Source organism: Pelodiscus sinensis, chromosome 7 (genome assembly GCF_049634645.1).
Source record: "Pelodiscus sinensis isolate JC-2024 chromosome 7, ASM4963464v1, whole genome shotgun sequence".
In the NCBI taxonomy this organism is placed as follows: Eukaryota; Metazoa; Chordata; order Testudines; family Trionychidae; genus Pelodiscus; species Pelodiscus sinensis.
Window position 1 is genome coordinate 56,353,168 of NC_134717.1, and position 13,933 is coordinate 56,367,100.

The following is a 13,933-nucleotide window of genomic DNA, read 5'->3' on the forward strand; positions in this document are numbered from 1 at the left end:
CCCAGCTTGTCTCCACTCAAGTCAAGGCAGATCTGTGCAGGCCTAGGGGCATGATCCAACCCAGAGACCTGTAAACTCCCTTCATTTTTAAAAAATTTTTTTTGAGAAGGGTGCCTGTAGAGCAAGGGTGGGCAATAAGCTGGAGGCAGTTTGCCAGGGTTAGCCCCTGGCTGGCCACCTCTGTGTCCACAGGTATGGTTGTTTGCAGCTCTCGTTTGTCATGGATCGCCCTTCCCGGCCAATGGGAGCTGCGGGAAGTGACACGGACCAGGAGACGCCGTATGTATGAAGGTTCTAGAATAGCATATTTGTGCTGCCTTATTCTACTCTTTGGAAATGCAGTCAGGGAGTATCGGTATGAGATGACGTCTACCCTATCCCCCCGCCCTGAGATGTCATATTGAGATGCTGCTGTGAGAGTGGGATACTTGGAAAGGCATATTTCCTGATGCAAGGGTAGATGAAGGTTGAAGATTTAAGTGCTTGATGTGATGTTCCTTAAATGGAAAAGAGCAATTCTGCTTTTTATGTGGCTGTTCCATCCAAACAGGGCTGGACGGAGGCATGGGTGATCCGGGCAGCTACCCAGGGCACCAACTGACGGGGGGGCGCCTGATGGGCGTCCCGGCTGCGCACCAGCGGTTGTGGCCGGAGCACACATGTGCCGTGTGCCCCGGGGGGTTGGGCCCACGCCCGAGGCCCATGCATGCACCCTGCACCTGGGGGTGGTGCCGCATGCCCGGGCCCAGGGTGCCAACAAGACTCGGGCTGGCCCTGCACCCAAATATTTCCTTCTCCAGTCAGAGCCTCATCCTCATAGACTCATAGACTTTAAGGTCAGAAGGGACCACTCCAATCATCCAGTCTGACCCCCTGCACAGTGCTGGCCACAGAATCTCACCCACCCACTGCTAGAATAATCCTCTCACCTATATCTCAGATATTGAAGTCCTTGAAATGATGGTTCAAAGACACCAAGATGCAGAGAATCCTCCCGCTAGTGACCCGTGCCCCATACTACAGAGGAAGGCGAAAAACCTCCAGGGCCATCCCAACTAACCGTATCTCTTCTACTCTTCTCTTCTGTTCCTGTTCCAGTTCTTCCTTCATTTTTTCCATACGCTCTTGCTGCTTTTGCTGTTTCAATTTCTGTTCCTCCTGTTCCCGTCTTTTCCTTTCTACCTCTCGCCGTCGTCTCTCTGCCTTCTCTGCTCGCATTCTGTCCCGTGATAATTTCTCCTCTTGCTGGTTTCCAAGAAGTTCCTGAATGGTCTGGATATAGGGAAAAGATACTTACTAAATAAAGTTTGCACTCTGGAAATTGCCAGTTGGTTCACTTTTTCTATTGTTAAATTCGATTCATAGTCCTTGAAAAGGATGCACTTTATGTGAGATTTACAAATCCCAGAGTAGATGTGCCTTACCTGGGACTCTTTGTCAATGTGACTTTACCTGCACTGTTTACTTTAGACTGTAAATACAACTCTCATTGCATGGGTGACTCCTAGCACTTGGCCGCTGTTATGACATCTGATGACTATTAGAAAGCCCCTCAACAGTTTACAGTCCCCTAATTTTTCACTTTTGTAAACGCTGTTTTATGAAGCTCTGCTTACCTTGAGATTTCTGATACCACCTCTGCTCTTATTCTTCAGAAATGCTTTTGCTCTCCAAAAGTATGTTGCAGAAAGAGGAGGGTAAAGGGCTGGGTTTGTCTGGCAGTATCAGGAAAGGGATATGAATGATGTGTCTCTCATTTGTGAGGCAAAAGAATGTTTATAATGAAAACAAGCCTAACAGTTGAAAGTACTACAACAAAAATGGAAAGATTTGAAAGAGCTCAGCATTGAACTCTAAGAACTCTAAGTTCGAACTAGGGTGGCTAATGTAGGCATGCGAACTTGCAAATGAAGTCCAGGATTTAAATATCCCGGGCTTCATTTGCATGTTCCCGGGCAGGCGCCATTTTTAAATCCCCTTAGTTCGAACTGACTGCCCGCAGCTACACACGGCAGTTAGAAGTTAATCCGAACTAATTCCTTAGTCGGATTAACTGTTACACCTCCTGCAATGAGTTTTTGCTGTTCTTGTGCAAAAACTTGCTGGGTGTCTACACTGAGTGCGCATTCTTGCGCAAGTAAATTTACAGTACAGCATTGGAAAACAGGGCTTCTTCCGGAAGAGTTATTCCTCTCCCCACGAGGAATAAGCCCTCTTGCGCAAGAGGACAGTGTAGACAGGCAACATGAATTGGAACTGAGGTTGAAGAGGATTATTAAGGGAGCAGGAAGGAATCCATTGATCATCCTTCATGTAGGAACAAATGATACGGCTAGATTCTCGCTGGAACGAATTAAGGGAGTCTATGCTAGGCTGGGGAGGACGCTCAAGGAAATTGAGGCTCAGGTGATCTTTAGTGGGATTCTGCCTGTTCCTAGAGAAGGGCAACTAAGATGTGACAGGATTATGATGATCAATAGATGGCTTAGGCAGTGGTGCTATAAGGAGGGCTTTGGGATGTATGGTCACTGAGAGGCATTTATGGACAGAGGACTGTTCTCTCGGGATGGACTTCACCTAAGTAGGGAGGGAAATAGACTTCTAGGATGGAGGCTGGCTCAACTGATTGAGAGCTTTAAACTAGGAATTTGGGGGAGATGGTTGGGAGATGTCCAGGTAATCTCTACGCCGGATTTTAACACTGAGAGGGAGGAAAACGAAGTAAGAAAGGATATAGCTGGGGGTAGGAGAAGGTACATGAGGAAGGGTAGGGTGGATACTAGTCTAATAGGTCATATTGGAGGTACAATGTACGTGCCAAATTGGGTAAAGAATGTGAATGAGGCCAAACAGCAAAAATTAAGATGTTTGTACACCAATGCGAGGAGCCTAGGTAACAAAAAGGAGGAACTAGAGCTATTGGTCCAGGAAGTGAAACCAGATATTATAGGAATAACAGAAACATGGTGGAATACTAGGCATGACTGGAGTACAGGTATTGAAGGATATGTGCTGTTTAGGAAAGACAGAAATAAGGGTAAAGGTGGTGGAGTCGCATTGTATATTAAAGATGAGGTAGATTGTAAAGAAATAAAAAATGATGGAATGGAGAAGACAGTCTGTTTGGGCAAAAATCACATTGGGAAAGAAAACTATCAGATCCTCCCCTGGGATAGTGCTTGGGGTGTTATAGACCACCAGAATCCAATTTGGATATGAATAGAGACCTCCTTAATGTTTTTAATGAAGTAAATACTCATGGAAACTGCATGATCATGGGAGATTTCAACTTTCCAGATATAGACTGGAGAACAAGTGCTAGTAATAATAATAATAGGGCTCAGATTTTCCTAGATGTGATAGCTGATGAATTCCTTCATCAAGTAGTTGCTGAACCAACAAGGGGGGGATGCTATTTTAGATTTGGTTTTGGTGAGTAGCGAGGACCTCATAGATGAAATGGCTGTAGGGGACAACCTTGGCTCGAGTGTTCATGAGCTAATTCAGTTCAAATTAAATGGAAGGATAAACAAAAATAAATCTGAGACTAGGGTTTTTGATTTCAAAAGGGCTAACTTTAATAAATTAAGGAAATTAGTGAGGGAAGTTGATTGGACTAAAGAAATTATGGATCTTGAGGTGGAGGAGGCATGGAATTACTTTAAGTTAAAGTTGCAGAAGCTGTCAGAAGCCTGTATCCCTAGAAAAGGGAAAAAATTTATAGGCAGGTGTGTTAGACCAATCTGGATGAGCAAGCATCTCAGAGAGGTGATTAAGAAAAAGCAGAAAGCATATAAGGAGTCAAAAATGGGAGGGATCAGTAAAGAAAGCTACCTTATTGAGGTTAGAGCATGTAGGGACAAAGTGAGAGGCTAAAAGTCAGATAGAGTTGGACCTTGCAAAGGGAATTAAAACCAATAGTAAAAGGTTTTATAGTCATATAAATAGGAAAAAACAAAAAAAGAAGTAGGACTGCTAATGAAGATCTTAGGGATAATGGTAACATAACAAATGGGACTAAGGATGTGGAGGTAGATATTACCATATCCGAGGTAAAAGCCAAACTTGAACAGCTTAATGGGAGTAAATCGGGGGGCCCAGATGATCTTCATCCAAGAATATTAAAGGAACAGGCACATGAACTTGCAAGTCCATTAGCAAAATTTTTTAATAAATCTCTAAACTCAGGGGTTGTACCATTTGACTGGAGAATTGCTAATATAGTTCCTATTTTTAAGAAAGGGAAAAAAAGCGACCCGGGTAACTATAGGCCTGTTAGTTTGACACCTGTAGTATGCAAGATCTTGGAAAAAATTTTGAAGGAGAAAGTAGTTAGCGACATTGAGGCTAATGGCAATTGGGACAAATTACAACATGGTTTTACAAAAGGTAGATCGTGCCAAACCAACCTGATCTCCTTTTTTGAGAAAGTAACAGATTTTTTTAGATAAAGGAAATGCAGTGGATCTAATCTACCTCGACTTTAGTAAGGCATTTGATACAGTACCACATGAGGAATTATTGGTTAAATTGGAAAAGATAGGGATTAATATGAAAGTTGAGAGGTGGATAAGAACTGGTTAAAGGGGAGACTACAGTGGGTTATATTGAAAGGTGAACTGTCAGGTTGGAGGAAGGTTACTAGTGGAGTTCCTCAGGGATCAGTTTTGGGGCCAATTTTATTTAATCTTTTTATTGCTGACCTTGGCACCAAAAGTGGAAGTGTCCTGATAAAATTTGCGGATGACACAAAGTTGGGAGCTATTGCCAGTTCAGAAAAGGATCGGGATATCATACAGGAAGATCTGGATGATCTTGTAAATTGGAGTGATAGCAATAGGATGAAATTTAATAGTGAGAAGTGTAAGGTTATGCATTTAGGGATTAATAACAAGAATTTTAGATATAAGCTGGGGACACATCAGTTGGAAGTAACGGAGGAGAAGGGCCTTGGAATCCTGGTTGATTATTGGATGACTATGAGCCGCCATTGTGACATGGCCATGAAAAAGGCTAATACGGTCTTGGGATGTGTTAGGCGAGGTATTTCCAGTAGGGATAAGGAGGTGTTAGTGCCATTATACAAGGCATTGGTGAGACCCCATTTGGAATACTGTGTGCAGTTCTGGTCTCCCATGCTTAAGAAGGATGAATTCAAACTGGAACAGGTACAAAGAAGGGCCACTAGGATGATCCGAGGAATGGAAAACCTGTCTTATGAAAGGAGACTTAAGGAGCTTGGCTTGTTTACCTTAACCAAAAGAAGGCTGAGGGGGGACATGATTGCACTCTTTAAATATATTAGAGGGATAAATACCAGGGAGGGAGAGGAATTATTTAAGCTTAATACCAATGTGGACACAAGAACAAATGGATATAAGCTGGCTAGTAGGAAGTTGAGACTTGAGATTAGATGAAGGTTTCTAACCATTAGAGGAGTGAGGTTCTGGAACGGCCTTCCAAGGGAAGTAGTGGGGGCAAAAGATCTATCTGGTTTCAAGATTAAAGTAGATGGGTTTATGAAGGGGATGGTTTGATGAGATAACATGACCTTGGTAACTAATTGACCATTCATTATCAGTGGGGAATAGGTCAATGGAGGGATAATAGGAATTACTATAGAGAACTTTCTGGGTGTCTGGCTGGTGAGACTTGCCCACATGCTCAGGGTTTAGCTGATCACCATATTTGGGGTCGGGAAGGAATTTTTCTCCAGGGTAGATTGGCAGAGGTCCTGGAGGTTTTTCGCCTTCCTCTGTAGCATGGGGTACAGATCACAGCTGGAGGATTCTCTGCATCTTGGGGTCTTCAAACTATTTGAAGGCTTCAATATCTGAGATATAGATGAGAGGATTATTCTAGGAGGGGGTGGGTGAGATTCTGTGGCCTATACTGTGCAGGGGGTCAGACTAGATGATCATAATGGTCCCTTCTGACCTTAAAGTCTATGAATCTATGAATTTCTTGCACAAGAAATCCTTATGGCTAAAATGGCCATCAGAGCTTTCTTGTGCAAGACAGCGTCCACATTGCCATAGATGCGCTTGTGCAAAAGCACATGCCAGTGTAGACACGCTCTTGTGGAAGACTTTTTGCGCAAGAACTCTTCCGCAAAACAGTTCTTGCGCAAGAAGCTGCCAGTGTAAACGTAGCCAGTATTGAGTTTTGTCTGCAAAAAATGTGCTAATGAGGGACTTATTTGCATGAGTCATGATCTCATTTGCATATTTTCTGCCGATCCATTTTTGTGCTAGTGTTTTTGCGGAAAAACAAGCAGCGTGGACGTTTTCTTTTTGTTCAGAAAACCCTTTTTCCACAAGATCGGTATACTCCATAAGGATCTTGCGGAAAAAGGGGGTTTTGCACAAAAAGAAAATGTCCACACTGCTTGTTTTTGTGCAAAAGCCCTAGTGCATAAACGGATTGGCAGAAAATATGCAAATGAGACCAAGACTCATGCAAATGAGTGTAGACAGTTTGGGGCTCATGGAGGTTTACCTCCCACGCCTGAAAAAATAGGTATTGTACTAATAAATGGTAGAAACACTGAATTTGGTACAGAAGCTTGTTCATCTCACTGTTAAAAATAGACAAATTTAGTTATGGTATAAAACAACTCATTGGAGTGATAGATGACAGGTATTGTTTTTAAACTCTGGCCCCTCCAAAGAAAAAATGTTTGCATCTCTGTTGAAACACAACATTCAAGTTATTCTTCACATCACATGACTACTATGCTTTTAAGGATAGGCTTGGGCCTGCCACATCCGGCTCTGAATTCTGGCTCTTGAAAAGCTGGCATTCCAGAACTTGTAGTCTCCCTATTATAGGACTGCAGGCTACTACAAAGCATGCTGGGAAGGAATGTTAAGGAACCTGCATGGGTGTGAGTGGGTAAGGTTGCTTGATAGATCTCGGGCCTGAAGCCTACTGCAGGGTTTTTCCCTAACAAAGCATTGGAAGGGCTGTGGGAAAGGCCTATGAAGAAACAGAAAATAGAAGAACCTGGGGAGGGGTGAAAATAGCCAAGGAGAGAGCCTGGGACAATACAGTCCTGGGGGAACGCGTGGTTCAGTGTTGAACTGTTTAGAGATCTTGTGCCAGAGGTTCCAGAGAGGACAGTACTCCCATCAGGAGGGCAGATCACAGCTAGCACTGGGGAAAAAACCTGCTGAGCCTGCTTGATCCAGATTGATTTCATAGCCTTCCATTTTCCCCAGGCTTCTCCCCCCATTCTAAGGCAAACCATTTCTGAGGAGCGCAGCTAAGGCAGTTGTCTCTTTCCTAGAGCAAGAAGGTGAAATATCTGTTACATTTACTGCAACAAATGTAGTTCCACATGTTGTGATTTTTGGTCATAACATTACGCAGCCTTTTAAAATCCCTATGGTATTTAATGCTCTGGTCTCTAGGGGAAGGTGGGTGAGTGTGGGTTTCTTCGCCAGTGTGATCAAGGGGAAGCTGGTAGGACAGGTGAGTTCAAAGAACAATGTGAAAAGAGGAGACAGGTGTTCCATAAGGCAAAGCTGAGCCCCACTTGAGACAGGGACAGAATATTTTTGATGTGTTTTGGGTCTGGACTTGATGCCTTGTTGTGAGCCGGCCAGAGGGCTGTCCCCTCAGCAGCTGAACCACACGGAAGGAAGATGAAGGAAACTGAAGTGGGCTGAGAGCCAGACCAGGTAGGTCCCTATTACCATCCTAGAATGTGAGAGGCAGTTCAGTGTTTCACTCTGCTCCGTCGCTGGCTAGAAAGGAAAACCCCAGATCTTACCTCTGAAATTTTGCTGTTTGTGCCTACGTCCAATTCCATGCCACTGACAGTGGTGGTGATTATTGGGCGACTCTGAGACATTTTTTTGTGAATGGGAACTGGACTAGACCCAGAAGGACTGCCATTGTCTTCAAAACAGAACTCGGGGTTCCCAGGAGGGAGTAGATGGTCCTTAATAGAAGAGCTGGAGGGAGAAGGACTCCTGTCAGCACCTGATTCCTCATCCCCAGCGGCTGTACTGCTCTGATCTGCTTCCTGCCCTCCTTCCTCATGCTTTGGTTCTTGGATGGTCTCTGGTCTTTTGACTCTGGTAGTCTCTTTCCTGAGAGAGAATGTTCTTTTCCCATCAGCCTTTTTCATTTTTGGTTTTCCTGTCAGAACACAATGCATTCCAAATGTTGATTTTTTTTTTTTTTTTTTTTTTTTTTTTTTTTTTTTTGTCAGCTGATGCAGCCACCCGCTGTAATCTTAACTATGGTCAAGTTGCAGAGTGTGTTCTGGATGTATCCATGTTGTCTACATGCCCATCTGCAATGCAGGTACTTACAACTATAGGCAAATCTATTCCATGTCTTTATGCTCAGGAGCTGGTATTAATTTATTGGGAGGCAGTGTGAATACTAGGCAAGATCCAAGATTGTTTTGTAAACACTCATTTTAGATGTGCAAAATCTCCTGCATAGAAAAGAAGAACTTGGAGCTCCTGTCTTTCTGATTTTGCCATGTTTCCTGCTCAGCTTAAATTAAAGAGCCAAAACATTATGTCTGCAAAACATTTAGGTCTGCAATGATGAAATTAAAAAAAAAATAATATAGCTCTGTCAATGTTTAGAGATGACTATCAGGACAATTACAAAGAAATGCTTGATTAGTTTTTTTTGTGACAGCCAACTGTGATTTACTATCTAAATTATTCTTATATCAAACAAGAGTCATAATTATTGCATTAATTGTATTTTTCTCTTCTCATGGTGTTGCTTGAGGCCTTATCTCTCTAGACAAAAATAATATGAAATGCTGATGTTGTCGGGTTTTTTTTTAGTTTCTCTCTCTTGTGAACACATGCCAAAAGGCAATGTGGTCTAATGGATGGATACAGTAAATCTGGGTTCTGTTCCTAATTCTGCTACTGACCTGGTATCTAGCCTTGGATAGGTCATTTCCTGTCCCTTCCCTGCTCGATTGTCTATTTTCAGTGTAAGACCTTTAAGGTAGGGGGTTAATCTGCATATAGTGAATAGCAAAATGAGAACATTAGTCTCCTAAGTGCTACTGCAGTACAAATATTTAATACTGTATAAATAACATGAAAATGAAGAGTAGTTACTATGTATGTGCAACTCTCAATATGTATGTTTCTTTTCTGCTAAACTGCAGGGACCCTTGGAGGGACAATCTAGTTATAAACCCTGTCTATTTGCACAACTACATACAATTTTTTGCTTCTGGCAAAACAGAAGATATTTCCTTCCAGGTATGCATGGTTGCAACACAGCTATTTTCTACTGCAGTGACTGTTGGCCTTACCTAGTTCAGAGGTAAATCGCAAGGGAATTAATCTTAATAAAAGCTATCACACATCTAAAAATAAGAAATGAATGCCTTTGGATCTTTTGAGCTAACAGAGCAGACAGGAAAACAAAAGCTCTGTAAAAATATGATCTTTTCAGTTCTGCATGGCAGATCTTGGTTCTAATATTCTGCTCCCGATGTTTCTTCCAGATATCCCATTTGCGTGTGTGTGCATGTGTGTTTTTTAAAAAACCAAGTAGGGTACTGGAGTTGAGAATTTTTCTTTGTGTGTGATGATCTTACCTACAACAAATTCATCTCTGCTGTGTCGTTTGTCTATGTTGTTGTTCTTTTTCTGTGCTTTCGATACTGGGACCAGCTTGGTCAATTCATTTCTTTCTCCTTTCATGGCTTTGTTCTCTGCAACTTCTGTGTCCTGGAACAGGAATTGACAGTAATAGTGTTTCTCTGAAACTTACTGATAAGGTATATTGATTTGGTTAAAAACAAGAATGTAAGGTTTTTTGTACCGAGCAGCTCATAGTAGTTACCTCAAACAGTGTTCAGAATGAAATGAGACAGAAGAGTATTTTTTTTTGTAGGCACAATGTAACTTCATCACACATCCAGCAATAACATACATTGTTTTCAGAGCATCCCACATTTAAGGTTTCACCACTTCTTAAATTCACATTGGGGAACAAGTCCAGGAATTACCTTGGCATCCTGGAATTAGCCATAATCTCAGGACCACTGACAACTGACTTCATGGGACATAGGGAGAAATAGCTTAGTTGTTTCACACCCGTGTTACGAGAAAAGCTTTCATTTATTCCTCAGGAGTCAATGTTGTAAAACAAAATAGATGTCGGCTTTACAGTCAGTCGCTTTTTGCCCACAATCACGCATAGCGAACCATCCACCATTCCCTTCCCTCTGTTAGCCCTCCCCACTGCTCCACCTCACTCTGACATCAGTCCACAGATTTCTGGACCAAAACCAGACAGCAGGACGGGCAGGATTGTCCCGGGAAATCCTGGTTCGTAACATTCTGAAGAGGTTAACAAAAATGTGGACAAGGGGGGTCCAGTAGATATAGTATACTTAGATTTCCAGAAAGCCTTTGACAAGGTCTCTCACCAAAGGCTCACAAAGGGTCTTGTGTAAATTAGGTTGTCCTGGGATAAGAGGGAAGATCCTTTCATGGATTGAGAACTGGTTAAAAGACAGGAAACCAAGGGTAGGAATAAATGGTAAATTTTCAGAATGGAGAGCTGTACCTAGTGGTGTTCCCCAAGGGTCAGTCCTAGGACCAATCCTATTCAACTTAATCATAAACGATCTAGAGGAAGTGGTAAAGAGTGGGGTGGCAAAGTTTGCGGACGATACTAAACTGTTCAAGATAGTAAAGACCAAAGCAGACTGTGAAGAATTTCAAAAAGATCTCATCAAACTGAGTGACTGGGCAACAAAATGGCAAATGAAATTTAATGTGGATAAGTGTAAAGTAATGCACATTGGAAAAAATAACCCCAACTATACATACAATATGATGTGGGCTAATTTAGCTACAACTAGTCAGGAAAGAGATTTTGGAGTTCTCATGGATAGTTCGCTGAAAATGTCCACACAGTGTGTAGCAGCAGTCAAAAAAGCAAATAGGATGCGAGAAATTATTTTAAAAGGGATAAAAAATAAGACGAAGAATATCTTACTGCCCCTATATAAAACTATGGTACGCCCACATCTTGAATACTGTGTACCGATGTGGTCTCCTCAGCTCAAAAAATATATTTTGGCATTAGAAAAGGTTCACAAAAGAGCAACTAAAATGATTAGGGGTTTGGAATGGGTCCCATATGAGGAGAGGCTAAAGAGACTGGGACTTTCCAGTTTAGAAAAGAGGAGACTGAGGGGGATATGAGAGAGGTGTATAAAATCATGAGTGGTGTGGAGAGAGTGAATAAAGAAACATTATTTACTTGTTCTCATAATATAAGAACTAGAGGACACCAAATGAAATTAATGGGTAATAGGTTTAAAACTAATAAAAGAAAGTTCTTCTTCACACAGCGCACAGTCAACTTGTGGAACTCCTTGCCAGAGAAGGCTGTGAAGGCTAGAACTATAACAGAGTTAAAAAGAGCTAGATAAATTCATGGAGGTTAGGTCCATAAAAGGCTATTAAGGGTAAGGAATGGTGTCCCTGGCCTCTGTTTGTCAAAGGCTGGAGAAGGATGGCAGGAGACAAATCGCTTGATCATTGTCTTTGGTACACCCCCTCTGGGGCACCGGGTACTGGCCACTGTCAGCAGACAGAACACTGGGCTAGATGGACCTTTGGTCTGACCCAGTACGGCCGTTCTTATGTTATGTTATCTTATGTTAAGACCCACACTCATCTGATGAAGTGGGTCTTACCCACTGAAGCTCATGATACTATATATTTTTATTTGTCTCTAAGGTCCCACGGGACTACTGGTTGTTTTTAAAGTGACAGACTAACATGGTTACCCCTGAGACTTTCCAATATGAATAATGTTAACTTTCTTTTCAAACCCCTTCCAGGAGTAGGGTGTAATAAGCATTTTGCTACTGGAGAGGTGTCCTGTGAGACTTACAGAACTGAAGCCGGCAGTAGGTTGCTTGTAGAGCTCCTTTGGCAGGGTGGTTTTTTCTCTCTCTGTCGCATGCTGATTTTCAGAATGACTTGTGTCTACTCCAACATTCTCTTGTAGCACCACCCTAAGACTGGAAGGTCCTAGGTGATGGTTACCAGATTCAGACTCTTGACCCCTTTAAAATTAAAGCAATAAATATAACCAGACCAAGATTTTGGTGACATCTCAGAGTTCCAGAGAGAAAGTCTCCTGCTGAAGGAGTAGAAAAAGCTGGTATGTTTTCTGTCTTATCTTTTCCCTTGCAAGTCCTGAAACCCTTTGGAGTAATCTGTCAGTATCATATAGTGAACAACTTATGTAATTGTAATGGCCCCAGCAGGAAGCTGCTTTTTCTGCTTGGAGGTCTCTTGTCTCCTCATTACTGAGGAAAGCAAGTAACATTCTCTCTTGTGCTATAACAAAACTTCAAAGTCTGATTGGCGGGTGCTTTGGACAGTTAGTAACAAAATCACATGTATTAAAATGCTCAAAAGCATCTCGCTGCCATGCAGGTACATAGTGGTCTTATACCAATTCATAAAATAACTATAGTAATCAGAGGGACAGGGAGTAAGAATTTTGCTGAAAGTCTCCTAGTGAACTGATATCAGAACTGGGAAAGGCATGACTTCAATCCATCCTCTAAACCAGTGGTTTTCAAACTACAGCTTCCTGCCTGTCCTGGCACTGCTGACTGCACTGTGCCCCAGAAGTAGCCAGTTACAGGCCTGGCTCCTAAGTGTGTGTGAGGGAGAGTGCACAGGGCTCTGCGCACTGCCCCTGCCCTGAACACTAGCTCCACACTCCCACTGGCTGGGAACCTGCTGCTGGCTGCTTCTGAGGACAGCATGGTCTGCCGTGCCAGGAGAGGAAGGAAGACTGTTAGCACCCCTGCTACACCGCTGACTAGCAGCCACTCAGATAAGTACCTCCTGCCACTGCCTTGACACTCCCCCACCAGAGCCCCCTCCTACATGCCAAAGTTTTCATCCTTCGCCCCACCCCTGAGCGCACACTCTAGTCAAATTATGTTGGGCCGCAGACATCACCAACTGGATCATGAAAAAAATAAGTTTGAAAATCACTGGTCTGAACAAAACTCCGTCATCTAAATGGCAAGAGGTACTCTTCTAGCTCTGGAATTGCTTTGGCTGCTAAGGGACATAATACCATCCTATACTCAAAGACATAAAGAATGATCATTACTAGCAGAGGATGTAGCAGTTTTAGCTGCAGATGGAACTTTCATGTAATAAATCTGTTTACTAAAGGTAAGGGGCCATGATAAATCTGAAGATAAAGTCCAGTCCTACCAGAAAAAATTGATAGGGACAAATTCGGCCCTGCTCTGATATGTACACCCAGTTCAGTCACACTGAGGTGTGTTCCTTCAATGAAGCACTGTGACTTCTCCACACCGCTACGTGTCTAAGATCCTACCTTTATCTGCTCCAAAAGGAAGAGGTTATCTAGTGGAGTCCAGGTGCTTTGCACCAATTCACTGATGGAAAGCCCTCACAAATCTGGCTTAAATGTCCAGTTGCTGTGTCTCTCCAGCTGGTTTGCATACTGGAGCAGTGCAAAGCCGACAGAACATATTGAAGAATTTATCTCAATGTTATCCAAACCTCTTCATTTTTGGTAATGGATTTTCTGTGCAATCCACCATTGTTTGTTTTCCTTCTTACTTTGGGGTTTGTCTAGACAAGAGTCGGTGGTTCTGTTTTAACTCAAGTTAATTGATTGCCTTTGGGCAAAAGTGACTGGTCTGGAGCGGGGAGAGATGTGAGATACAGAGGCCAGAGAGCAGGAGTAATCCATTTCCCTTCCTGTAATTTAATTTGCAGTGGGAGACAATGCCTTTGTCCAGAAGGATGCGACTCTTTTACTGCACTGCTTAAGCGAGTTAGTTAGGGTGACCATATTTCCCTATGCCCAACAAGAGACACTAGGTAAAATTGCTCTGATTTAAGTGAGTTCAACAGCA

The 13,933-nt window shown here is 42.7% G+C and overlaps 2 protein-coding genes across 6 annotated transcripts in view; one reads left to right on the forward strand and one right to left on the reverse strand.

Moving 5' to 3' along the window:
- SUMO1 (small ubiquitin like modifier 1) overlaps positions 1-13,933 on the forward strand; it is an 80,960-nt gene that overhangs the window by 31,020 nt on the left and 36,007 nt on the right. For both annotated transcript variants that reach the window (XM_075933858.1, XM_075933856.1), the window contains exons 5-6: positions 8,219-8,313; positions 9,152-9,248. In XM_075933858.1, the coding sequence (XP_075789973.1) occupies positions 8,219-8,313; positions 9,152-9,248 (192 nt within the window). The remainder of the gene's footprint in view (positions 1-8,218; positions 8,314-9,151; positions 9,249-13,933) is intronic.
- KIAA2012 (KIAA2012 ortholog) overlaps positions 1-13,933 on the reverse strand; it is a 125,972-nt gene that overhangs the window by 9,287 nt on the left and 102,752 nt on the right. For all 4 annotated transcript variants that reach the window (XM_075933854.1, XM_075933853.1, XM_075933852.1 and 1 more), the window contains exons 17-20: positions 11,908-12,082; positions 9,590-9,722; positions 7,775-8,145; positions 1,061-1,272 (exon numbers count right to left, since the gene is read on the reverse strand). In XM_075933854.1, coding sequence (XP_075789969.1) covers positions 1,061-1,272; positions 7,775-8,145; positions 9,590-9,722; positions 11,908-12,082 — 891 coding nt within the window. The remainder of the gene's footprint in view (positions 1-1,060; positions 1,273-7,774; positions 8,146-9,589; positions 9,723-11,907; positions 12,083-13,933) is intronic.